Source organism: Octopus bimaculoides, chromosome 4 (assembly GCF_046866305.1).
Source record: "Octopus bimaculoides isolate indiv1 chromosome 4, ASM4686630v1, whole genome shotgun sequence".
Taxonomy (NCBI): domain Eukaryota; kingdom Metazoa; phylum Mollusca; class Cephalopoda; order Octopoda; family Octopodidae; genus Octopus; species Octopus bimaculoides.
In genome coordinates this window covers 106,561,988-106,589,673 of record NC_142931.1, presented here as the reverse complement: position 1 = coordinate 106,589,673, position 27,686 = coordinate 106,561,988, and the positions used below count along the sequence as shown (strand labels likewise).

The 27,686-nt window shown below is 34.7% G+C and overlaps 1 protein-coding gene across 5 annotated transcripts in view; it reads left to right on the top strand.

The window, feature by feature from the left end:
- LOC106883648 (uncharacterized) overlaps window positions 1–27,686 on the top strand; it is a 654,180-nt gene that overhangs the window by 216,360 nt on the left and 410,134 nt on the right. For all 5 annotated transcript variants that reach the window (XM_014934744.3, XM_089351157.1, XM_089351155.1 and 2 more), the window contains one exon: window positions 1,885–1,949. In XM_014934744.3, the coding sequence (XP_014790230.3) occupies window positions 1,885–1,949 (65 nt within the window). The remainder of the gene's footprint in view (window positions 1–1,884; window positions 1,950–27,686) is intronic.

The following is a 27,686-nucleotide window of genomic DNA, read 5'->3' as shown; positions in this document are numbered from 1 at the left end:
GATAAAATGATGAAGGATAAAAAATACTTCAAGCCATATAATATTAACTCCAATTTCAAAATAGGTTTCATATTTTCATTTTTTGTTCTTAATTAAAGGTCCAAAATAATTAATTTCATGCGAAAAATCCTACATAATTTATCATTTTGTTTTGTTTTTTTCAAGGTGTCTTTACATAAAAAGTAAATTTTTTGCATATTATCTGTCATATTTAGCATTTTTATCTACACCACATTTCGTATTTGAATGCTATGAATGCACGAATATAGAATTTCCATGGGTTGTCATTGAATTGCTTCATTATTACTCAGCATTTCAATAGCCTTACTCATAATGAAATGTGTGTATTTTAACACTGTTTGTACATTTTATATGTTGTTAAGTACAAAATAAAATAAAATACCAAATGATTAAGTTAATAGTTAATCAGTCTGTATCCCTCAATGGTTTAAAGCATAACCCCTCTAAACAAAATATAGGAAGTATGAAAAAATAAGATTTTTATGCATCTCTGAAACTTTCCTGTTTAAATTCATGTTTTATCTAAATGTAAAAATGAAGTAAAAAACATATTCTTCTTAAATGATACCTTCAACAGGAATTTATTTCTTTAACAATTGTTCATTGTTTACATTCATTTTATATGTTTCTCCATGCTAGTAGCATGGACAAGACAAATGCTTATCATTGGGACATTGCTTTACAGCTGGATGCTCACCCTGTTGCTAACCCTTACCTACTTTTTTAATTTCATTCATCTTTGAAAGCACAGAGTCGGCAGACATGTTGACAAGGAATGACAAAAGATATCCTTGTTTGTAGTTTTGCACTAAATGTAAATATTAACACAAGCACCCACACATGCTCTCTCTCTCTCTCTCTCTCTCTCTCTCTCTCTCTCTCTCACACACACACACACACATTTCTACCTAATTTATTCATGAGGTATTGGTCAGCCTGGGGCTATAGTAGAAGGCAGCTGTCCAATCTGCTGTGCAGTAAGACTAAACCAAAACCATCCATTTGAGAAGCAGACTTCTTAACCACACAACCATGCTTGCATATGTTTATGTATATTATCCGTAGTAGAATTTAGTATCAGATTACAAATAAAACTGTGCTATAAGCTAAAACCATTCATAATAGCTTTTACAGTTTTATTAGGTAAAAGGAGCTGTATCCATGCCTTTTACAGTTTTTCCAAGTGTGACAAGATTGCTGCAGTGATATTTAGCTTGCATAACAGCCTCTCAACAAAGAGAATTACATAGGGGTAATGATCCAGGGAAAATGATTGGAGAAAAATATTTAGTGTGGGGCCTGGAATAAGAAATGTTATATGGATGATGAGAGGAGGAAAGATGAATATGTTGGAAGGCTAGTACTGGAGATAAGAAGGTTAGTCTTTGGGATATATCGATAAAGGATATTCTATAAATCATTACATAAAATGAATATGCAGTGGTAAGCTCTGAGAAAATCAAATTTGTGACATGGTTTTAATTCCCATTCTTAACAAATTCTCGTCTCTTTAAATGCGGACATGAAGACATTAATGTTTAACTTGCATTCCTCACCTTCTACCAGATTTGTTGTCTTATGCCAGCATGAGGAATCTTTTACTGAATTTAACTTTTATTTCCGATTTTTCTCATCCTTTATTCACATTTTTAAATGGTAAAGGAACAGTGCTTACATTTTATTTCTGAGTTGGTGCTATCGAAAGAAGGTGCTATATTTAGTAACTTCCCTTGATAGTTCTATCTATTTATATTGAACTACTGTTTGCTAACTAAAGAGTTTTTCCTTACTGTTCATCACAAAATAAATAAATAAAATTATTTTAACAATAATTATACTCAATGATTTTAATTATATTTCTAGGTTATTGTGGATTACATTTGGCTGCACATAATGGATTTCCTATTGTTGCATCTCAGTTACTTAAGGTAAATAAACCATAAGTCCTTATACTTCTCTTCAGAAAATATTTTCCATGTTTCTGAAATAACTTTTTAGAAATTTTATCATAGTCATTCGGCTTTATTAAACCTATGTATCAATGTTGACCTTTTTTGATCCTCAAATTGATTTGTTGTTGAATAATAATTATTTATTTCAGTAAATTTTATACGTCTTTCATTGTTATTGACATTCGAAAAGTCTATTTTCATAATTGCTTTTCAAAAGTCATTGTTATTTGTTCATAAAAGTTTTAAATGTCTGCCTACCATTATATATTTTAATTCTATATTGACAAATTAATACCTTTAACTTATTCTGCAATTAATAAGTCTTCACTCATTTTCATGATTAATAACTATAATTTGATCAAGAATTAGAATAAATTGTTGAAGTGTATAATTGTTCTATATATCTTGAATACATTATATGTCTATATGTTGTACAATAACTATGTGGTTTAAGTACTGCTCTTTTGATCTTAATCTTATATGTTCAAACCTTGTAATAGTCATAATGTTATTTAACCCCTGGTCAGTACTAATCAATCAGACCTACAGTCAGTCATTCCAGCCATGACCACCCGATATTTTCATTATATCTCGGACAGTGACATTTAATGTGTTCTTCATTTTCTATGATAGTTTAGTGCAATTCAAGGAAAATTTTGCTGCAATTTTTAACAGTGTGAGTGACTGCATAGAGGCTCTCTCAATATCTTGTTATTGATGTTATTGTTGCTGTTGAGTTACACCAATCACATCTACTCAAAGGAATTTATGGCATGGAGATCAGCAATGCTTAACAGTAACAGATTAAAGCCATAGAGGGAAATCAGCAACATTTAAGAATAACAGATTAGTCTTACATTTTAAATATACTAGACTTAAATTTTCTTCAAAGCCATACTTCTCCATTTAATGCACCATACTGTACAGTCCACCATGCAGTTGTTTGCCATGCTGATTGCAGTACAGCATATTGCATCACAGAAAGAAAAAAAGGTGCCAAATCCTTGAGGAAGATAACAGTCTTCTATTGGCACAAAATTGTAACCCTGGGACTCAGTGAGAATGGTCATTGTTAGTTCTTAGCAAAGAATTTTAGCTTAGTGTGGCAACTGATGTTCCCTATATATGTGTCTTGTGTTTGTCAAGATCAAGTGCTATTTAGAATAATATGACAACATATTGGAGAATTTTTATATTGTTACAACTATTTAGTTTTAAGAGACTAATACTTTTTTACTCTTTTACTTGTTGCAGTCATTTGACTGTGGCCATACTGGAGCACCACCTTTAGTCGAGCAAATCGACCCCAGGACTTATTCTTTGTAAGCCTAGTACTTATTCTATCGGTCTGTTTTACCGAACCGCTAGGTTACAGGGACGTAAACACACCACCATCGGTTGTGAAGTGATGTTGGGGGGACAAACACAGACACACAAACATATACACACACACACAAATATATATATATATATATATATATATATATATATATATATATATATATATACACACACACACACACATATATACGACGGGCTTCTTTCAGTTTCTGTCTACCAAATCCACTCACAAGGCTTTGGTCGGCCCAAGTCTATTGTAGAAGACACTTGCCCAATGTGCCATGCAGTGGGACTGAACTCGGAACCATGTAGTTCGTAAGCAAGCTACTTACCACTTTCACTTAACAAATGGAACCAAGCTGAAAAAATATATTGGGTTATAATGCAGATCAACATAACATAGTGAGAGCCAAAAAAAAAAAACCCATTAAATAATACAAATTAAATCTGTAATGAAAAGACAAGTCATTAGAGATAATGACAATTTTTTCAGGAAAGGCAAGAGAGAGAACTTTGAAATATAAATTGATTAAAAATTGATGGAGACAAATAGTAATGTAGTTCGATTTTTAATATGTGGGGGAAATAACTCTGAGCGTGACATGTTTTAGTCTTGTTAGCCCTCCACATGGAAGTATAATTCAACATAGATTTTATAAGATATATAGACCAACATTCAAGGGATATTGTTCTAAAAAGTTGTATCTAGAAAGCAGCTTCAAGGGCCATGTTTGCCAGAATTGATTGCAACTATGAACTGTGAAACCAGTGTATTGAAAATGATATTTCAAGTTTAGTATTTTTCATTCATAGGCACAGGAGTGGCTGTGTGGTAAGTAGCTTACTTACCAACCACATGGTTCCAGGTTTAGTCCCACTGCATGGCACCTTGGGCAGGTGTCTTCTACTATAGCTTCAGGCCGACCAAAGCCTTGTGAGTGGATTTGGTAGACAGAAACTGAAAGAAGCCCGTCGTGTATATGTATATATATGTGTGTGTGTGTCTGTGTTTGTCCCCCCAACATCACTTCACAACCGATGCTGGTGTGTTTACATCCCTGTAAGTTAGCAGTTCGGCAAAAGCGTTCGATAGAATAAGTACTAGGCTTACAAAGAATAAGTCCTGGGGTCGATTTGCTCGACTAAAGGTAGTGCTCCAGCATGGCTGCAGTCAAATGACTGAAACAAGTAACAGAGTATAGTTTTATCAATGTTCCAGACTGATATGTATTTAGTTGTATGCCTACTATAATACAGTGTGCCTTTAATAATTTTGTCAGATACCTTGCTTATATCCTATGGTTGTAATTTCCTTGTATAAATTAATTGTTGTTCTAATGAGTGGTTATAGTATGTTTTGCTAAGTATTTGTGCTAATTATAATTTATATACATTAATTAAAAATCATTTAAGTGTTTTATTGAATGCAAAAAGTTGTTGGATTCATTGAGTAGTTCTGGCATGTGGTAGTACATGATGCTTTTGTTGTGGTGCTGGTAAATATATGTTGACTAGCTTCATATTCAGCATTAAGTTATATTTGCCGTGAAAATGTTGTAATATAGGAAAATAAACATAATTGAGTATATAGAGTTTTTCACATTATATACTCAAATAGCCTTAATTTAGAAAAATAAGTGAATTTAAATATATAATGCCTTTGATACTATATAGTCAAATAGCTAAGGTTTTATGAACTTATGAATTGTAAAAAAACATTTCTCCCCACCCCCACCTGTTGCTCCCTTCAGTCCTAATATTTTTCACTGTTCTTTCAATTCCATACTAAACAGTTTCCTTACCACTGTATTTCGATGGAACTCCCCACTCACTGTATTTTTTTGATAACTGTTATCTGCTACATTTAAACAATGTTAGTATTTCAAGGTCATTCTGAGATCATAGTAGAATCATTCCCATGGTCGTGAAGTGTGTAAAAGAGTTGCAGGTAATGCGTTTCCTTCACAGATTGAGTAAAATACAATCTAGTCCACTGTTTTGCTATTTTATACTTTGCTTATTATCTTTTATCTTTTACTTGTTTCAGTCATTAGACTGAGGCCATGCTGGGGCACCACCCTGTTAATGATAATAACGTTACATCATTATCATCATCGTCATCATCAACATTGCCATCATTATCATCTACATCATTTATGTCCATATTCTATGTTGGAATATAGTAGATGATTCAACAAGAGATGACAAGCCAAAGGATTATGTTGGGCTCCCATGTCTGCTTCTATTGCTGGATGCTCTTCCTAATGCCAGCCACTTTACAGAGTGCACTGGGTGCTTTTGTCGTGGGACTGACACTACTAAGGTCATCAAGTAACTCCTAAAACAAGACCCCTTGACAGAGTGGAGCTGCCATATTGAGAAATGTGGCTTTAAGTCAGGTGTTGAGAGGTTAAAATATGTTAGATTGAGAAACAGACAACTTGCTATAGAGGAGATATATGGCTACCTAAGAAGGAAAGCAAGACAGGATAGTAGAGATGAGGTATCAGAGCATACCCTCAAAGTACTAGAAGGTGGATAAAGAAAGAATAGAGACAGAAAATTGAGTATGGTTGGGTGGAGAGGTTAGTGAGAGTGTGAAATATGGTTAAAGATAAGGATAGAGGTGAATGCAATGAATGGTGAATATGGGTTGAGGCGTAGTCAACAGTGAACATCTCATAAAAAAAAGATTATGGTATTTATAACTTTACAAAAATGGTTGAAGTGCCTCAAAATATTGCAGTTTTTAAAAAACAAGATTATTTGTGTAAAGTGGTATTACACATGCATTGTGTAATTTTTGCAGTTATTCTCTTTTCAATAAATGGTAATTACAATTCTAATCAATGAATTCCTGAAATTATACTGTGTAAAAGCTTAGATTCATTTCATAGTGGTGTGTTACTTGGCATCTTGCAGAACCACAATATTTTCTTTTTCTTTAATTCAGTTGTGTTATTTTGAATAACTTTTTAAAAAAATATTAGATATTTTGAACTAAATTTTTTGAAATATTTTCATATTTTTATTTTTGATATTTTTATATTTTAATTATTTTAATATTTTTACTCTGTTATTAATTCAGCCTTAGAATCCATTTTAGATTAGAAATTTTTGCAATTTAGATGTAGAAGTCTCGTAAAGATTTTTATTTCTGAATAAACAAAATTATACTGTAATATAGAATTCTATAAGAAACATCTCTTTCTTCTTTCACATTTTTTTTCTGTGAAAAGTCAGTTTTACAGATTTTTCAGAATATGTTCTGAGAATGTTAATAAAAAAAATCTGTTTATTTTATATTGTCTAACATGAAGCAATAATTACTTAACTCTGAAGATACTGCTAAGCTTTCATGCTTTTTTCTTTAATTTACTACTGGCTGTTGCAAGAAAACTGAAAACAGACAGCTGTCTTTGTTATCATCTGACACCAGAGCTGGTTTATTGGTATTCTTACAGACAAAAAAAAATTAATATTTCATTTGTAAATTTCAATATACTTAATACTTTAATTTCATTGATTAACACTTTTCAAACTTTACTTCCTCCATCTCCAATGGCATCTTTTATTATTAGCCAGTTGCTTTTAAAAAATTTGCCTTTCCCAGAGTCTTCTTCAATATTCTGTCTTTTATTTTATCAGCATTGGACACTGTGTCAAGTAGTCTGAACTCTACATCACTCATTGCTTTGAGAATTTCCATATCAAAAGACATTACAAAATTCATTGTAAATATTTATGTAAAGAAGGTGTTAATGTTGTAATTATAATTTTAAAAGTCTCTGATTAAAATAAAATATTTTTTTTTAAATTTTCATTAGTTTTCAATACTTTCAAATTCTTTTTTATGTGGGTGATAGGGTTATGGTATTATAATTGTAAAATGTTATTTCTATTTTATTGAGGAATGTGAGAAAAATAATGCTCAATAAAGTAAAAATAAGATATCAAATTCATGTGTTTTTCTATTGAAACATAGACATGTGATTAGATTTCAAAGTAGCCTCTAATGGCACTAAAGTATACATATTGTGATCTCAATATATACCTTTCCTTGTTTGCCTCTTACTTCTTTCAGTCATTTCCCTGCAGCCATACTGGGGCAACACCTTGAAGGGTTTAGTCAAACAAATTGACCTACTGACTTATTTTTTAAGTCAGGCACTTATATTGGCCTCTTTTACCAAGCAGCTAAATTACTGGGATGTAAACAAACTAACACACCAGTTGACAAGCTGTGAGAGAGACAAACACAAGCACAAAGACATACATACTTACACATTTGCACATACATACATAAAAACAAAGACAAGATGGCAAAATGATCTCACTAGCTACCTGATGCCTAAATGGCCACACTGGCCTGAGACAGACAGCAGTGGAAGGAGTCCGGTGGGGGGAAGGTTCCTCCTTCAGGAATGATGAAACCCTGGATATTAGATATTAGATTGTACCCCATAATACATATATATGTACATATGCACACACATATACACACACTAATAGAACAAATGTTTTATCTCAAGTAATATTTGCTGTTGTACCTTTATTAATGACATAAATGACTTCAAATATATATAATCTAATTAGTTAAATAAATAGTGTGACATATGATTATTTGAACTTGGCTATTGTTTGTGGCCATATATAAATTAATGAAATATTCATTACATTCATTTTGCTGGTTCTTTATTTTATGGTTTGTTCTTGATAAGGTCTAATTAAGATCACTATAAAATGTTGATTTCAGTTAGAATTTACATATAAGGTATTTTGACAGTTTGTTTTTCTTTGTTCTAATTATCAATGAGTGTCACTGTTTACTTTGAGATACCTATTTCTTGGATGACATCTTGTAAATAACTAGTTATCTAAAATTGGTTCTTTTATTCATCAAACCTGCCCTAAACATAACTGAACTAGAAAAATGTAAAATGGTAAAGAATATACAAATTTTTTTCTTGTTTGAATTATCACTGCTTGCTAAAGTCATGCACATTAAATGATGTAGATAATCATGAAATATCTTTGCTATACAGACTTTACAGTAATTCCCTCAAAATGATACCAATCTACAATAAAAAGAATTACTTGCTTATGTCAAAATTTAAACATGCAAATAGCTATTTCCTTTTATTAGTTTTAATGAATATTTTTCACTTTTGTATTTTGTATAATACTGCAGTCATCAGAAAAATAAAACATTATGCCAAAATACCAGAATGGTTTTCAGACATTATCAACTCTGACATCCCTGAGGCAGAATTCTAAAAATTTCCTTTGGAGAGGTCAAGAATGTTAACATCTGTTTTAGGAGATAAATATTTGCAGATATTTTTGTACCGGATATTATCTAAACTTCACAATTTATCCTAATATAGGAAGGTGTTATGTAAGTTTCTACATATGTTTCAACATGTGGATTTGTAAATCATCAGTAAAATTCTTAGCAGTTTGGGTGAAAAAAAAGATGACTTTATATAAATTTTGCTTTCTCTTTTCTTGTACTTCAGGAAATTATTTCATTTTGCTCATGTCAGTTTTAGAAAATTGTTTTATTGTTTTTCATACCAAACAGCCAGCCATATTGCTTTTACAAATCAATGCTATTTGTATGCATCAATTTTGCAATACTATTATTTTCACATCAGTTGAGCAATCTTCAGTGGATGCTACTATGTATATTATTAAGAGGAAATATCTTGTCACTATCACTTTTTTAGATTATTTTCCCTTGCCTATTTTTTTATCTCCATTCTTGCTTAGTGTACTAAGTCTACAAGTCAGTTTCATCATTATCATCATCATCATCATCAGCAGCAGCAGCATCATAATGTCCACTTTTCCATGCTTGTATCGATCAGATGGAGTTTATTGAGGTAGATTTTCTACGATCAGATGCCCTTCCTGTCGTTAACCCCCACCCATTTCCAAGCCAGATAATATGATAGTGATAATCATTTACAACTATCACATGATATTAAGATAGGGAGACACAAACATACATACTTACACACACTCAGACATGCATATATACACATACATATATACTCATATATACATACACACTCATAAATATATATAGATACATACATATATATATGTACTTATATATATATATATATATATATATATATATATATATATATGTACGTATATATATATATATATATATATATAATAATATTAGGGACAAAATCCAAAATTACAGGTAAAAACTCAATTAAAATCAATTTATAAAAAATTAAAATTAAATTGAACTTTATAGATAGAATATATATAAAATATATAGTTTTAGGGAAAATAACCAAGTTTCAAGAACTCATCGATGAAAATCCACTATCACATATAGAAAAATATGATATATGTGATAGTGGATTTTCATCGATGAGTTCTTGAAACTTGGTTATTTTCCCTAAAACTATATATATTTTATATATATATATATATATATATATATATATATATATATAATGGTAAAATTGTACAAAATGTATAAATAGATAATATACATACATACATACATACATACATATATACATACATACATACATATATGTATATATATATATTCATTGAAAATTAAAGGAAGGGTTTATAGAGGTTACATGAGAGCTGCAATGCTGCATGGGTGTGAGACATGGTGTCTGAGGGAGAGATGGCAATTTTGAGAAGGATTGAGAGAGCAATGGTGAGAGAAAAGTGTGGAGTGAAGCTTGATGAAGATGCTGGGGTTAGAGGAATTGATGGAATGGCTGGCAAGAATGAATGGGAGTGTGGTGGTATGCGCATCTATTGAGGAGGGATGAGGAGCATGTTCTGAGAGGGGTGCTTGAGTTTGAGGTAAATGGACCAAGAAAGTGAAGTAGACTGAGAAAAATATGGAGGGAACAGGTGGAAGAGAAGATTGAGAGGGTTGGCTTGAGAAGTGAGGACGCCTAAAACAGGCCAAGATGGCAAGATTGTGTGGGGGGGAGATTGCTATTGCAGTGAGGTAAATCCAGCCACCACTGTTAACAAGGACAAAACCTGATTTAAAACACTAGATGATGATGATATATATATATATATATATATAGCTGGTGCTTTACTCATTATCTATTTATACATTTGTATATATTTGTATATATATATATATATATATAAGATAATTGTTTTATTTTACTTTATACATCTCATTCGTATTATTCAAGAAAAAGAGTCACAATACAACATTGGTGTACTTCCCCTTTGTGTGTGTGTGTCTGTGTGTTGATATTAAATATTAAGAGATATTTCAGCCAGCATCTTAGATGTATGTGTTACATGTGTGTGTGTGTGTGTGTGTGTGTGTGTGTGTGTGTGTATTTCACTATCTATCCATCCATCTATCATCTATCAATCAAGCAATCTATGTATATAGATATATGCATGTTTACATGTGTGTAAAGAGAGTGAGAGATGGGGGAGGAGACACACAGAAAGTTTATTTAGGTGATGACTAGTTCACAAAATGAAAAAAAAAATGTTTTAAAAAGTGGGATAGAATCTTAAAATAGTTCCAAGAAAACTTCTAAAAATCTTTAAATAAGAATTTGACTCTTTGACAAATTAACATTTTTTTAAAGAGAATAATAAACAAGCAAAGTCATTCAACCATTTAACACAACTGCCAGTTATAGTGAAACAAACAGCTTATCATTTATGTAACTATCTCTATCTCTTGATTTCCATGACCAATACACAAGACAGATGGCCTCTTTGCAAGCACTGACAAAATAATAAATTTCAATTAAACTTAATGTAAAAGAGATAAACATTGGAAGCTGTCTTAATGGTTGATTACCAATCTAAATTGAAGACATTACAAGCTATATGGTAGATTATTCTGATGAAATAATTAATATCTCCCATTAACCATGTCTTCTTCATTTTCCAGAGGATAGCCCTATATTTGCTTAAAATAGCTTAAAAATAAATAATTCAGTTGATCTCTGCTGATCCCTATCTAGACTTATGATGTAAACTAGAAACCATGAGGAAAAGGAGTCAGTATTGGTAAATACACCCTACTTCACTAACTGAGTATAGTTGGAAATTAAAATAGATCTTTGGAGATCATACATACAACGTTTAGATGCAGTTAAAAAGACGTGGAAAGAATAAACAGACAATAAATTCATTGTCAAAACAATGAGAACCATTGAATAAAACAACTCAGTCTTCATTGGTACATTTGTATTAATAATAGTAAGTAATATGGCATGTTAATATTCTATGTTCACATCAGTTCAGCTTTTTCATTTCTCTGAAGAACAGAGTTCAGTATCTAGTATTAACAAACAATTCATGTTTGTTATATTGAAAAGGCGAATCCAAACATTCAATTAATTTTTCATTTACTATAGAAACAATTTCACCCCCTTTTTTAGATCTATGAGATAGTAGTTAGAATGCTAAAAGTGTTACAGGACACCATTATCATGTTTTTAAATCATTTAGTGTATGTGTGTAAAGGAATTAGCATTTAAATTCTTTTAAAATAGAGACGGGCATATGTATATCATTTGCCATAATGAAATACACACTAGTATGATGCAAGAAAAACACTGCATTAAAAACACTATTGTGGTGCATAAAAATCCCCAAAGCACAGATGTAGTGCATAAGATCACTGAGGCATTGCTGTGGTACATAAAAATGCCTGAAGCCACTGTTGTAGTACATAAAGGTACTGAGGCATTGGTATGGTGCATAAAAATCCCTGAATCATTGATACAGTGCATAAAAGCTCAGACATACTGGTGTGGGGTATAAAAAATACTAACATCTTCGAAATATTCTGATCGCTTGAAACTCACCTCAAAAATTCACAACACATTTGTGGATGCTGTACACAAGCGTACACCAACACAGTGGTTAGAAATATCTATGCTGTAGTCTATGCTATAACCTTGCTGTAACATTTTTATTGGGTCTATGTAATGGCAAATATGTTTGCATTCTACATCACTTATGAATAAATATCTAATTAGCCATGTGCTTAACAGGGCATGACAGAAATATTAATGATACCTTACAAATGGGATTTATGTTAATGAACATTTTGTATCAAAATAACAAGCAAGCAATCATATCAATGAGTTTTCATTAATGGACAACCATTAGCCTATTGCTAAACACTCTTTTTACTATTAGAGGTTTTTGCTATTTCTTATCATATTTTCTTTGTTCTTTTTAATCTTATTTCATGCTAGAGTACACTGAAAGTCACAGTTGGTTGAATCAGAAAGATATTGGCCAGAGAATTGATAATTTGTATTGCATCAGTGCTATTATATTGCATCCATGGTCAAGACGCTTAACTTCCAACTTGTCCAGTCTAGCTAATTGTAAATTAGTACTCTGCTCTAAGCATGATCATATTAATTAATTGACATAATTCCTTCTCCCCTTGTTTGCTAGTCTAAGGCTTTTTGCCTTCATAACAAATCAATAATTATTGATATCCTGGCAAGTTATTACAATAGAGAAAACATGCAGAGCTGAGAAGTGGTTCAGTGTTGTTTGCAAAAGATTAGATATTCCTTTCAATATAGACAGTTTGAAGAAATATTTCTAACAAAAGGAGCCATGTTGATCTAATGAGACTAGAATAGATACTGTGAGAGCTTCAAAAATCATTGATAGTGTGTGTGTGTGTGTTTGTGAAGGGGTAGTAGTGGTTGGTGTGGAATGTTGGTTGGAGTAGTTGTTTTTGGCGATGGGATAGTAAAGGTTGCTGATGGGGTGGGGTGGGAGATAGTGGTGGCTGTGATGTTGATGACAACAAAAATAATGTGAAAACTGAGTATTACAAAGCATTTGTTAATTAAGTCAACAATATTTTGGAATGCTATTAACACTGGGACATAATATGATGCACCTAAGACATAATATGATGCATCTAATATGAAACATTTAAGACATACATGATTATCAAAGTTGGCTGGTTTTTGTCTGGTACTGTGTGAGCAACATGATACAAACTATACAACAATAGCAGCTATAACAACTAGGATGTATATATTTTGAAATCCTATATGTGTATGTGTGTAATACATTTACTTTTATGTTTATCTGTTTCTCCGTCTTTTCTGTAGCCAACCTTAACCTGTTTCCAAGTAAGGTAATATTTCCTCATACATGTTATTCATAGAAAACTGGAATTGAACAACATTGTCTGTATAATGGTAATGTTCATTTACTATCATCACATGATGTCAAGACACACACACACACACACATGCATAAACAGATATATATATATATATATATAGTGTAGTATATTGCCACTTAAGTGTGGCTGACCCCTAGGGGTGGATGTTACTGTTGCTTTTAGCCCCAGGAGGACATCTCCTCCAGCTGGCTTATCGACACACTACTGTGTCCTGTTTGCCAAGGGAAGTTATCCCTCTCACCATGATCTGTAGCACGAACGGATCCGGATTTCAGGGTTATTTCCCTTCGTCGGCGTTCGATAGCACCGGCTTCTTTCAGTTTCTGTCTACTAAACCTAATGAGACTTTGGTCATCCTAGGAATACAGTAGAAGGCAATTATCCAAGATGTTGTACAGTTGAAATGAACCCAAGACCACATGGTTGAGGAGCAAACTTCTTAACCACATAGCCATGCTTCTGCCAATATACATATATGCACACATGTGCATATATATGTGTATTTGTAGTGAGCTTATACACAATTTAAGCCTACCAACTCACAAGATACTGCTTGATTCAATGCTAAGGATTATATATATATATATATATATATATATATATATATATATGTATATATATATATATCATCATCATCATCATCGTTTAACGTCCGCTTTCCATGCTAGCATGGGTTGGACGACTTGACTGAGGACTGGTGAAACCGGATGGCAACACCAGGCTCCAGTCTAATTTGGCAGAGTTTCTACAGCTGGATGCCCTTCCTAACGCCAACCACTCAGAGAGTGTAGTGGGTGCTTTTACGTGTCACCCGCACGAAAACGGCCACGCTCGAAATGGTGTCTTTTATGTGCCACCCGCACAAGCCAGTCCAGGGGCACTGGCAACGATCTCGCTCGAAAATCCTACGGGAGCCAGTCAGGCGGTACTGGCAACGGCCACGCTCAAAATGGTGCATCTCATGTGCCACCCGCACAAGAACCAGTCCAGGGGCACTGGCAACGATCTTACTTGGCTTGGCGGGTCTTCTCACGCACAGCACATTTCCAAAGGTCTCGGTCAGTAGTCATCGCCTCGGTGAGGCCCAATGTACGAAGGTCTTGCCTCACCACCTCAGCCCAGGTCTTTCTGGGCCTACCTCTTCCACGGGTTCCCTCAACTGTTAGGGTGTGGCACTTTTTCACGCAGCTATCCTCATCCATTCTCACCACATGTCCATACCAGCGCAATCGTCTCTCTTGCAAACCACCACTGATGCTTCTAATGTTCAGCTTTTCTCTCAAGATACTTACACTCTGACGGGTATTCACATTGACATTACACATCCAACGGAGCATACTGGCTTCATTCCTTGCGAGCTTACGTATGTCCTCAGCAGTTACAGCCCATGTTTCACTGCCATGTAGCATGGCTGTTCGTACGCATGCGTCATACAGTCTGCCTTTTACTCTGAGTGAGAGTCCCTTTGTCGCCAGCAGGGGTAAGAGCTCTCTAAACTTTGCCCAGGCTATTCTTATTCTAGCAGCTACACTTTCAGCGCACCCACCCCAACTACTAACTTGGTCGCCCAGATAGCGGAAGCTATCGACTACCTCTAGTTTTTCACCCTGGAATGAGATAGAAGTTGTTTCCTGTTTGTTTACAGTCTTTATTGCACCTGAACATCTGCCACAAACAAAAACTAACTTGCTAGTTAACCTGCCTTTGATGTTGCTGCACCTCTTATGTGTCCATAGCTTGCACCGGGTACATCTTATAGAGTTACTACCTACTCCTTTTCTACATACTGAGCAGGGCCATCTACCTGAAGGGGTTTGTGTTTTATCTACCTTCCTACTTATTAGGATTTTGGTTTTAGCTAGGTTGACTCTGTACATGGCTCGCACAGCTCTCACTAACCATTCTTCTATCCCAAGTTTCCTCATTGACCACCAGATAAGGGATCGGGGGACCCTGTCAAAGGCTTTCTCCATGTCAACGAAAGCCAGGTACAGAGGTTTATCCTTAGCTAGGTATTTCTCCTGCAACTGTCTCACTAGAAATAAGGCATCAGTAGTGCTTTTACCTGGCACGAACCCAAACTGCATCTCATCTAAATTGATTCGCTCCCTAATTAGTTGGGCTATGACCCTCTCTGTAACTTTCATAACCTGATCTAACAGCTTGATGCCTCTGTAATTATTTGTATTTAAAGCGTCACCTTTACCTTTGTAGCAGTTGACTATGATGCTGCTCCACCAGTCATTGGGTATGACTCCTTCGTGTATCACCTGGTTCGTAATACGGGTGACTAGGCTATAGCCAACACTGCCAGATATTTTGAGCATCTCTGCAGTGATTCCTGATGGGCCGGGGGCTTTCCCGGTCTTCATACTCTTAATTGCTTTATCTACCCTGGTACTATCAACTCGGATAGCTGGTCCCTCTATTGGGTCGACATACGGCAGGCTCTCTTTCTCCCATTCATTCTCTTTATTAAGCAATCTATCGTAGTGGCATCTCCAGACCTCTTTCTTTGCATCCTCATTTAGTGCAAGCGTACCATCATCCATGCGAACACATTTCTCTCCTACAACATCACTATTCTCTCTCCTACACTGTCTTGCAACACGAAATACCTCGAGTCTTTGGTCCTCACGGCGCAGAACATTGGCAGATCTTTCCTTATCTGCTTCCCCTCTGGCTAAATAAACCTGTCACCTAGCCTCCCTTCTGGCACATTGGTACAATTCCCCGCTACCACCGTTCTTCCAGTCCTTCCAAGCCTGTTTCTTTTGTCTAATAGCCCTGTCTACCTCCTTGTTCCACCACCACGTTACTCTGGGTCGGGAGGGGACCTTACACCACCCACAAATCTGGTCGGTGGCTTTCAACAGATTTATATATATATATATATATATATATATATATATAGATATATATATATATAATGTGTGTGTGTGTGTGTGATTGTTGCATTTACTAGTTTCAGCTGGAGGTTGAGGCTATGCTGGGGCACCACCTTTAGTGTGACTGTTTTTTGTTTCACATTAACCTCCAAACTTTTCAAAATTGTTTCCGGTGAAGTTGGACACAGCTGCTCTTTGTGTTTCCTGCTGTGAAGTGGGTTCATCTGGTATCTTGGATAAAAATTTGTTCAAATGTTTTCTGAAAAATGTCTACAACTACACCTCACAATTCTCAGAAGTTTTTTAGCAAAGTGCTGAAAAGTTGTCAGCCCTTGAAACCTAAACTTTTACAGTACTGGTTTCATACTCAAAATGGAGAGGATAGAATCTTTGCTACAATGGTGTGGCACCCAGTTCAGTAGCTGGTATAGTTTTCAATCCCAAAGTTGGGAGCTAGACCTTCCATGATCTTCCATCATCATCATCATCATCATCATCATCATTTAACGTCTGTTGTCCATGCTGGCATGGGTTGGACAGTTTGACTGGGGCTGGTAAGCTGGAAGGCTGCATCAGACTCCAGTCTGAATTGGTATGGCTTCTATGGCTGGGCAGCCTTCCTAATGCCAACCACTCCAAGAGTGTAGTAGGTGCTCTTACATGACAATGGTATGGGTACCATTTGCATGACTTTGGTATCTGCCACGACTGCAATTTTGCTTGGTTTGATGGATCTTCTTCTCAAGCACATCATAATGCTAAAGGTCTCAGTCATTGCCTCCATGAGGTCCAACACTTGAAAAGAGTTTAGTCACGTTGCCTCCATAAGGCCCATGCTCGAAAGGAGTTCAGCCATTTTGCCTCTGTGAGGCCCAACACTCAATAGGTGCTTTTACGTACCACCAGCATGGATGTCTTGGTCATTTCTTCCATGAAGCCTGCAATGCATGAAAGGTGCTTTCTACATGCTACTGGCACAAGTGCCAGTTACATGACACTGGCATCAGCCATGACTATGATTTCACTTGGCTTGATGGGTCTTCTCAAGCACAGCATATTGCCAAAATTCTGAGTCACAAGTCATTGTCTTTGTGAGGCCCAAAGTTCAAAGATCATGCTTCACCACCTCATCCCATGTCTTCCTGGGTCTACCTCTACCACAGGCTCCCTCTACAGTTAGAGATCGGCACTTCTTTACACAGCTGTCCTCGTCCCTATGTATCATATGACCATACCAGTGTAGTCGTCTCTCTTGGAAACCACATCTGATGCCTCTTATGCCAAACTTTTCTCTCAAGATGCTTACACTCAGTCAAACATGTACACTGACATTGCACATCCAGTGAAGCATGCTGGCTTCATTTCTTTCAAGCCTGCACATGTCCTCAGGTGTCACAGCCCATGTTTCACTGCCATGAAGCAGAGCTGTATGCACACAGGCATCATACAATCTGCCTTTCCCTCTGAGAGAGAGGCCCTTTGTTGCCAGCAGAGGTAGGATCTCTCTGAACTTTGCCCAGCCTAATCTTATTCGCACAGCTATGCTCATGAGCATCCACCTCCACCACTAATTTGGTTACCTAGATAACAGAAGCTATCTAGTACCTCTAGCTTACCCCACTGGCAGTGGATAGAGTCCATTTTCTGTACATTTTTGGTGTTTATTGTACCTGTGCATCTTCCACACACAAAAGCTATTTTCCCTGTTAATCTTCCTCTGATATTGCTGCACCTGTTATGTGCCCAAACCTTATACCAGGTACATATTATGGAGTTTCTACCTACGCCTTTTCTACAGATCAAGCAGGGCCACCTACCTGAAGGGATTTGTGATTTGTCTACCTTCTTACTTACTAAGACTTTGGTTTTTGCTAGGTTAACTCCAAGACCCTTCAATTCTAGACCTTGTTTCCATACTTGAAACTTGTTCTCTAGTTCTGGTAGTGATTCAGCTATAAGAACAAGGTCATCAGCATAGAGGAGCTCTCAGGGGCAGCCTATCTTAAATTTTTCTATTATTGCCTGGAGGACTATGATGAACAGGAGGGAGCTGAGGACCAATCCTTGGTGAACCCCTACTTGCACTCTGAATTCTTAGCTGCGATGCTTTTGTATCATTAGCATAGCTTGTAAGAGTGGCTGACTGTATGACTGAGGAAATGTCTCTAAGAGAGCCACCACATACTGTAGAGGTCCTAGTATAGCTCCCCAAGGAATACTGCTGTGAATTAATGTCTCCTCTGAGAGAGCACCATTAGCTGCAACTGTTCATCTTCTGTTCCCATAGTTTTCCAGTGATACCAAGATCATGAAGTTTGTGACATATCATTCAATGATCAACTTTGTTGATGTCCTTGGTGGAGTTGAAATATAACATCTGCATTTAAATGGTTGAGCTTCAATACCCAGTAAAAATGCTGTAGTAGTTGTTTAAGCAGCTCTTTCCTTGATGGAAGCTATAATATGTGTTTGTAAGCAAGTTATTTTCTTCAAGGAGTGTGATCACCCTCCTTCTGACAATGCATTCCATGACTTTGTTAATATGTGAGGTCAAAGAGATGAGCCTAAATTTTTAGGATCTTCTGCTACCTTTTATGGACAGGGCATATTAACATTTTGTGAAGTTTGCCACCTGCAAAGAAATTCTGAAAAAGTATTTGTAGTGGTATTGTAAAAGCTTTCTTGCATGTCTTTAAAAGAACAGTTGGAAATCTCTCTGAGGCAATTGCTGAGTTTAAGTTCATCTTGTCAACAGCTGATATATATATATAAATAATAGTTTATATATATATATATATATATATTCACATACACACAATAAATCTTTAACTTAACAGTACTAATGAAGGTATGACTGTTATCATTAGACGTTCATTAAGGTTCCCCAGAAGTAACTTTTATTGTTTTTAATGTTAAATAATGCTTTAATGTAATATATATCATATATTAGTGCACAATATAGTCAATGCAACCTGTCTGTAGCATAGCAGCTGTCAAAAAGACAGAGCAGAGAGAAGGGGGAGACAGAGAGAGAGAGAGAAAGAATAAAAAAAACAATGCACAGATACTCAGAGAGAGAGACAGAGAGAGTGATAGTGTATCTGTAGAATATCTTCATACCTTTAAATACTCTACCTGTATAAAACTTGGTTGGACAGTTCCATTATTGCATTCCCCATTTATAGATAAGCCCTTCTTCATAAACCTTTTAAAAGTGAAAGTAATTTATATGTTCTTTAGTATAAATAACAGAGGTTTTAAATCTTCATCTTCATTATTACCATCATCTTTTAATGCCAAATTTTAGTTTGAATGCAACACACTTTCTCTTCTATTGCTCTTGTATCTCATTGCCTGCAAATCCAACTGGATCACTTCTTAAGTTTTTCTTTCTCTTCCCCTGCAAGAAGCAATTTTTACTCTTGACCAATTTTTCATCACGGCTCAGCTTGCATTTATATTACAGGTCCATACCTGCACAATTTATATTCATGAACGCCTTTAATCTCCACTTGGCTTATTAATTTGTTTTAAAGAGAGTCCTTGAAGGCAAGTTAATATCCAATACATCCTAATTAACTTGTTTATCTCCAGCTACTACCAATAACTCATCACTCTGTAGCATTAAAGCTTTTACACACTCATGCTTTATGCAGTCTAACTGTATTGAGAAAGAAAAATGTTTGTTACTAACAGATGTAACAGCTCTTCAAGCTGCTTCCACCCCTTTATAGTGACTATTATATTTTCATTACATCCAAATCTGTCACCACACCTTTGACAAACCATTATATTTTCATTGCAACCTCATATATAACCACCTCTTCTCACCTTTTATTGTGAAAATATAAAGATTAACTTTCAATACAACCACAGTAAAGCCATCCTTTTCACCCCTACAGTCCATTTGTAGTGAAGGTATAACTACTACATTTTCATTTTAACCACATCTATAACCATCCTATTCCACCCCTTTACAGTGAAAATAACTATCACACTTTTGTTATAAGCACATCTATAACCACTCCTTCCATCCCTTCATAATGAAAGTATAGTATAGTACAGTACAGCCAGCCATCACTTGTGAGAATGGCTTGATAAGATGTATTTTGCTTTTGCTAATTGCTTCAAATGCTTATGTAGTCACAAATAAACATAGATACCCTTTTGATCTATACCTTTGACCCACTCTAACATCTAGGATGTTACAATCGGAAAGACAGAGTGCAGCTGAGCAGACTGCAGTAACATGAAATGAAGTACCTTGCTCAAGGATACATGTAAAGCAGCCCAAACTGAATACACTAACCATTAGGCCACTCACCTTCTCAGTGACAATATAACTATTATACTTTCTCTACAACCACTTTTAGTACTGTTTCATCTTGATAAAAGAAATTATCTATTGTTCCTAGAATATTATCTGAACACTTCATGCACTTCATGTTATGGCTGTCCCTACTACTATTATTGATGTCGTGAATCTTAGTAAATCTATGAGAGGCCTTAGTTCATCTCTTATGTACTCGTTGCTTATGCAAATCATATTGTACTGAGTTTCTGTCAACTCTCTCCCTACATATTGATTAAAGCCACTTTTTGGGCTGCACTAAAATATTGTTTTTTATTACTAACTATTACTCAGATTATTATAATGTTGAGCAATAGATCTTTAACCAAGGCTATTTTCCAAATAATAAACTCCAGTAACTCATTGAATCATTGGACTTTTCATCTTTATATGGTATACCTAGTACAAGTAAGCCTTTCAGAAGTTATCTTTTCCAGGATACTCCCAAGGAACTACTTGAACTGAGTACAAGCTTACAAAACTTGCATTAATTTTAGTGTTAACATTCTTAAGTGAAACTTTTACATGGCATTTATTTACACCTCAGTAAATGTTGGTAGGCTGGCACATTTCTGCTCTGAACCATAGATCCTTCATGCACTTTATCTTTTCTGGCGAAGTGAAATATCTTAATTAATGATATGCCTTATATCACAGAAACCTTCTCTACTTCCCATGTTTCTGTTTTTTGAAGGACTTGTAAATAAAAAAAAGCAAAAAAAAAAAAAACACAAAACAAATCAAAGAATTATCAGCCTTATTTCAACCATTTTCAAGTGCCACATGATAACTAAGATAACATGACAACTATCAAGGTTAGATACTACAAGAAACCATTTCTTTCTCAGTGCATGGGAAACAGTTATAAACGGAAGAAAAGAGTGACCAATTCAAGCAAAAATTTGCTGGGAGCGACAACAAAAGATGTTTCTTGGAAATATTATCTATCTCAATGTCACAAAAATTCCTAATAAATATGAATATTTTCAAACTAAACAAGGAAAATGATAAAAGGAAGTCATCAAAGTGGAAAATTAATACCAATGTTAAAGGTTAATGTCTCCAAATGCCAAACTTTAGGTAGATTTTCATCAAAATATGACATCTGCTATTGATAATATAATGAAATAGTAGAAGGTCATTAATCATGTGATCTTTATATTCTTCACATGATCTTTATAAAAACTGAAAAACTAGTTTTTCCAGCCAATGGCTTACCAAGGACTTTTATATTAAACATATCTAATGTGATAATATTATAAATAGTTTATAATTTGATGTTGCTAAATCCTTAATGGCTTTTCTGTTATTCTGTTACTTGGCTGCAGCTATGCTGGAGCACTGCCTAAAAGGGTTTTTGGTTGCAGAAATCAACCTCAGGACTTATTCTTAGTAAGCCTAGTACTTATTATATCAGTCTCTTTTGCTGAACTGCTAATTTACAGAGATGTAAACACACCAAGTGATGGTTGGGAGACAAACACAACACAAAGAGACACACATAAATATATACACATGCACGCACATACACACACACACACACACACACATACATATTTGATGGGCTTCTTTTAGTTTCCATCTACCAAATCCACTTACAAGGCTTTGGTCGGCCCAAGGCTATAGTAGAACACACCTGCCCAAAGTTCCATACAGTGGGACTGAATGCAGAACCATGTGGTTGGGAAGCAAGCTTCTTTATTTCATAAAATTCGCCATACGGCATTACATAGAGGGGACAAACAAAGACAAACAAACATAAAGAAGCTGCAGGCTGGACACGGACATTAATGAATGAAGATGAATACACAGGAAAGAATGAAAATGGGAGAGGCACTAGCGCCTGCCGACTGATAACTTCTCTTCTTACCACAAGCTTCTTACCACACAGCTATGCCTGCGCCTATTAATATATATTTCTATAATACTCCAAAAAATGGAATAATAGTAAATTGTAATTCAGTAACATTATCACAATTATAACATCAGTTTTGTTAAGACTTGCTAGCTTTGGGTAGAGGTTAAGCTGAGATTTTATAACTCCTTTTAAAGTTCTCAGGATGAGATTTATAATAAGTTACCATTTCTTTTGAAAATTGATGTCCTCAACACCCTGAGGTTGTATCAATTAATACATCCCAAACTATTTTTGCTGCTACTTTTTTTTATATTTTAGTGCCTTAGACAAGAAAGAGCTGCATTCTTGATCTTTCTAAGGACTGCAAGACTGTTGTAAGGAAGTTATCTTCAGTGCAATGACCTGGCTTGATTGCTTGCAATGGATCAGACCCTGCTAAAGGCAACGATGGGTTATTTGATGATGTTAAACTGGATGACACATTAAGTTTACCATCCATAAACTTTTACCTACTCTCCTGTGGACATAGAGGACAATGAAAGCTTTGAATCCTGCCTTACCATCTTAGAAAAGGAAAAAAGGACACATTAAATAATATAGTCCTTGATATACAAAAAGATTGGATAGCCATGAATGGAATACTTTTGATCCTAGGTCTGCTAGATCAGGACTGATCCTCATCAACGAGATCCTGTATCAACAACATTGATACAGGATCTTGATGCATGGAGCAGGGGATCATGAGGGGGCTAAATAAATTAGAAATGTACTAATGAGAAATCCATACTTTATGTTTGTAATGTACTGTGAGTTGAATAAACAAGAGCTAAAGCAATGTTACACAGTGAATAAGCAACATTTAAAATGATACTATGCTGTAGAGATATTTTGAATTTGATAGAAAATTTCTATTAAGTAAGCTTATTGCAGTTGTCATCTGTTGAGAAGTGAACCACACAGTTAAGAATGAAGCATAGACACCTGCAATATTAACATGTCATCAGTCAACTACTGTTGGGAGACTTCTGGATATCCCATGGAGAAAGTATCAGATCTTGCTTTAAAATTACTGGTTGTGATGTGGAACCCAAGGCTATGGGAAAGAAATAATAATGATAGTGGTTGTTATAGTTATAACACTGCTGCTGCTGCTGATGATGATGAATATTATTATGATGATGATGGTCATAAACACAAGAATGATGACAGTGGCAGCGATCATTATTAACATGGCTTCAGTTCTGAAGATAAATTTTAGTCTCAAGAACTGAATTGGAAAATCAGTATGATCCTAAGCGTTACTGCTCAAACAGAAAAACCTAGATAATATCGACACTGGATACATGCTGAAATTCTGAAGAGAAAAATCATTTGCTAATTTCCTATTTTATAAACCATCACCAACTTACATTTCTGTTTTATTCAAGAAAATAGTTTTTAAATCATCTTAAAAGAACAAAAACAAAATGCAAAATCTAGGGAATGAAAAATTTTGATTGTATTTTGTATAAACATACACACACACACACTTCACTTCCCTTCTCTATAAAGTCTAAAGTCATTCCATTTTCAGTCTTTAATGCGCATGCAAAGTTTAAGCTTCAATGGAATATGCTCTCTGAAATCACATAAATTTTCACTTAGAATTTTGAGTATTGTAATAGATGATACTCCACATCTTGAACTTTAATTTTTTGTATACTTACCATACTTATTCATGGAAGAAAGGAAATTCTAAATAAATGATTACCAGTTAATAATTAGATTGTCATAAATTTTGTAGGAAATGAAACTTGTGAAGTTACTAACCAAACTTAACCTAAAAATTAAATTAATGAGGAGTGTTCATGAATTACCTCACAAGAATAAATATTAATGTCTAGCCTTTTAAGATGCTTAACTGTTTAGGGAAGAAGTTATCAAATATTCTAATGGCATCTTGTAACAAATACAGCGATGCAGCTGTTTGATATATAGAAAAGATTTTGTCACAAAAATGCTCAATATCTCATCAAGATAGTTCACAAAAAATGCTCTGTAGATAAGTGGGCAGTTTAAATATGATGGAGTACAGCTCAATTTCACAGCCTCACCCCTTTTAATAAAAGTTACAACAATCCAAGCCATTATAAATGGTGAACATGTGTTTAGAGTTTCCTCTTCTGTACCAATTAGCATGGTAAATATGAAAGTATTAACCTTAAGATCTGGAGCAATTTTCATCTGATATTTAATTTAATATTTACTAGTACAGAGATGGAACTTCCTGTCTAGTTATATTTAATATATAACTGCATGCTTATTTACAAAAATGTACATTGGCAATATTGTTGCAATATTAAAAGTATTTGTGATAAAGTCACAAAGTGATTTATATATATAAATTCATATTTATATTTATGTGTGTGTGTGTGTGTGTGTGTGTGTGTGCCCACACATGTGCAAATGTGTATCAATGTTTATAATCTGCATTTTGTCACTGCTTGAGTGTTGTGCTGCTGATGTTGATATTCTTTGCTGATATTATGATTGATTATTCTGTCATTTTTAAAACCTGTTGAATACAGAAAGCACTTAATTAAAAATCAAGTAAGGGTTGATAACAGAAGAGGCATCCAGCTGTAAAATTCTGATCAAATAACTCTCTGTCCAAAGCTATGATAACACAGAAAAACAGATATTAAACAATGATCGAGAGAGCAATGGAGAGAGAAATGTGTGGTGTGAAGTTGTTTGATAAGAGGAGGACTGAGGACTTGATGGAGATGCTGGGGTTGGAGGAGTCGGTGGAACGGCTGGCAAGGGTGAATGTAGTGCAGTGGTATGGGCATCATGTGTTGAGGAGGGATGAGGAGCATGTTCTGAGGAGGGTGCTTAGATTTCCTGTAAATGGACTGTGAAAATGAGGCAGACCGAGGAAAACGTGGAGGGGACAGGTGGAGGAGGAGATTGGGAGGGTTGGCTTGAGAAGGAAGGCTGCCCAAAACAGGGCAAGATAGTATGAGGGTGGTTGCTATGGTATTGAGATAGATCCGGCCACCCTGTTAACAGCGACAAAACCAAATTTAAAACACGTTCACTGTGAAAAAATTAGAGTGCTCAGAGCGAGCCCTGCCAGCTTGCATACGAAAAGCATGGAATGCTATATATATATATATATATATATATATATATATATTGCACACACATATATGTAACTATGTATGTATATTTGTATGTACATATATTACTCTTCTCTTTAGCCAATAGATTTTTTTCCTACTATGATACAAATGGCTGAATCATTTTCCAAATTAATATAAGCCAGATCAAATCTTTCATTTAACTATTTGTTATGGATTTATGCAATTTATATCCATGACTTTGAAATCAAATAACCATTTCATCTTATTGATTTCAGGTTATGTTGTAAAAGCAACAATTGAATTATTAATCTCTTATGTAATATAAAGAAAACTGAATGAAAACAAACTCAAAAATTTACTATTTTTATTATTTAATTCTTAAAAAAATATATGCATAGTCAGATCCTTGCTCTGCTCTTCATAGAAATATAAAAAGAAATATAAAAAGAAAAATGTTTTTTAAAAAAAAGACTATCAATTTATCTTCATTAAACTGAAACATGTGAGTTGTGTTGAAATAGGGAAGAATGACAAGCAGAAATTATTGAAGTTTCTTGTTGGAACGTAATGAAGAACAGCTGTTATCAAAGGATTGGTGAGAAACTGAGAGAAAAACAAATATGATGTAAATAAAAGACATCTCTCTCTGTGTATTTACCCCATGCCAGTTGCAAGAAAGTTATGTTACTCTTCTTACATATTAAAACTGAATGAGTTCAAGTGGGGTGGGTGGTAAACTACCACCAACTTTGAAATGATGCAAGTGATATTAGGTGGTAGTAGAGACTTTCTATTATGGAAACTATTAGCAACAGCCACCTGCTCAGTTTTTCTCTATTGGTAGTGACTATACTGGCATTTTTAAAGATCAGTCAACTAACTAGTGAGATTTTCTCATAATTTAAAATAAATAGTATCTAAGTTTTAGTGAGAATTTTTATTGGAACCATATTTCAGTAAAACGAGATACTTCCCTGACAGTACTCAATTTCTATGCTTTTTCTTTTCTACAACTCATATCCAGAACTACATACTCACATATCTGGCTTCCTTACTGGTTATTTGGGAATTGCTGAGTCCTGTGAAACCTTCACACAAAATAAATAGGAAATTGATAGTTTTAGAATTATAGTTTGTTATCTTCATATGCACCAGTATTGTTGTAGGGTTAAGATACTCACTTTACTCACTTTGCAACCATGTGGTTTTTGTTTCAGTTTCACCATGTGGTACCTTGGGCAAAGTGCAAATGTCTTCTACAGAGCTAGGCTGACCAAACCCTTGAGAGGGATTTTTTAGAGAGAAACTGAAAGAAGCCTATTGTGTGTGTGTGTGTGTGTGTGTGTGTGTGTGTGTGTGTGTGTGTGTGTGTGTCTTCATCTTGTCATTACATTGTAGTTGTAAAGCAAATGTCATTATCATACACAAAATGTCATTCACTAGCAGTTTTATGTAAAATTGTGGTCAGTCAGTCTACTATTTGTATTTGAGGATCTAGAGGAAATATTATCTTACATGGAAACAAGTAAGGGATCGTGATGGAAAAAACACCTAATCATAAAAAAAATCTACCTCATCAAATTTTATCTGACCTGTGCAAGCATGGAAAAGTAGACATTAAGACAATGATGATGGCAACAACAATGATGACATCAACAACAATGAAAACCATCATTCCTTTCAATAATTTAACTCTTATTTGTTATAAATCACAATTTTTACATGAAACCTGAGTCTCATTTCTTTTCTTTATTAGCAAGAAATTTCTTACAATGCATTATTAGGACTGTTTTTGTGCTACTTAACACTAACCCAGCTTTTTAACACTGACCCACCCACATATTCACTACTTCACTATAAAATTAACACCCCATCACATACCGACTTTATAACATAAACAACCACATTCTAACTACTCTTTAACATTAACAACCCCTATGTACTAA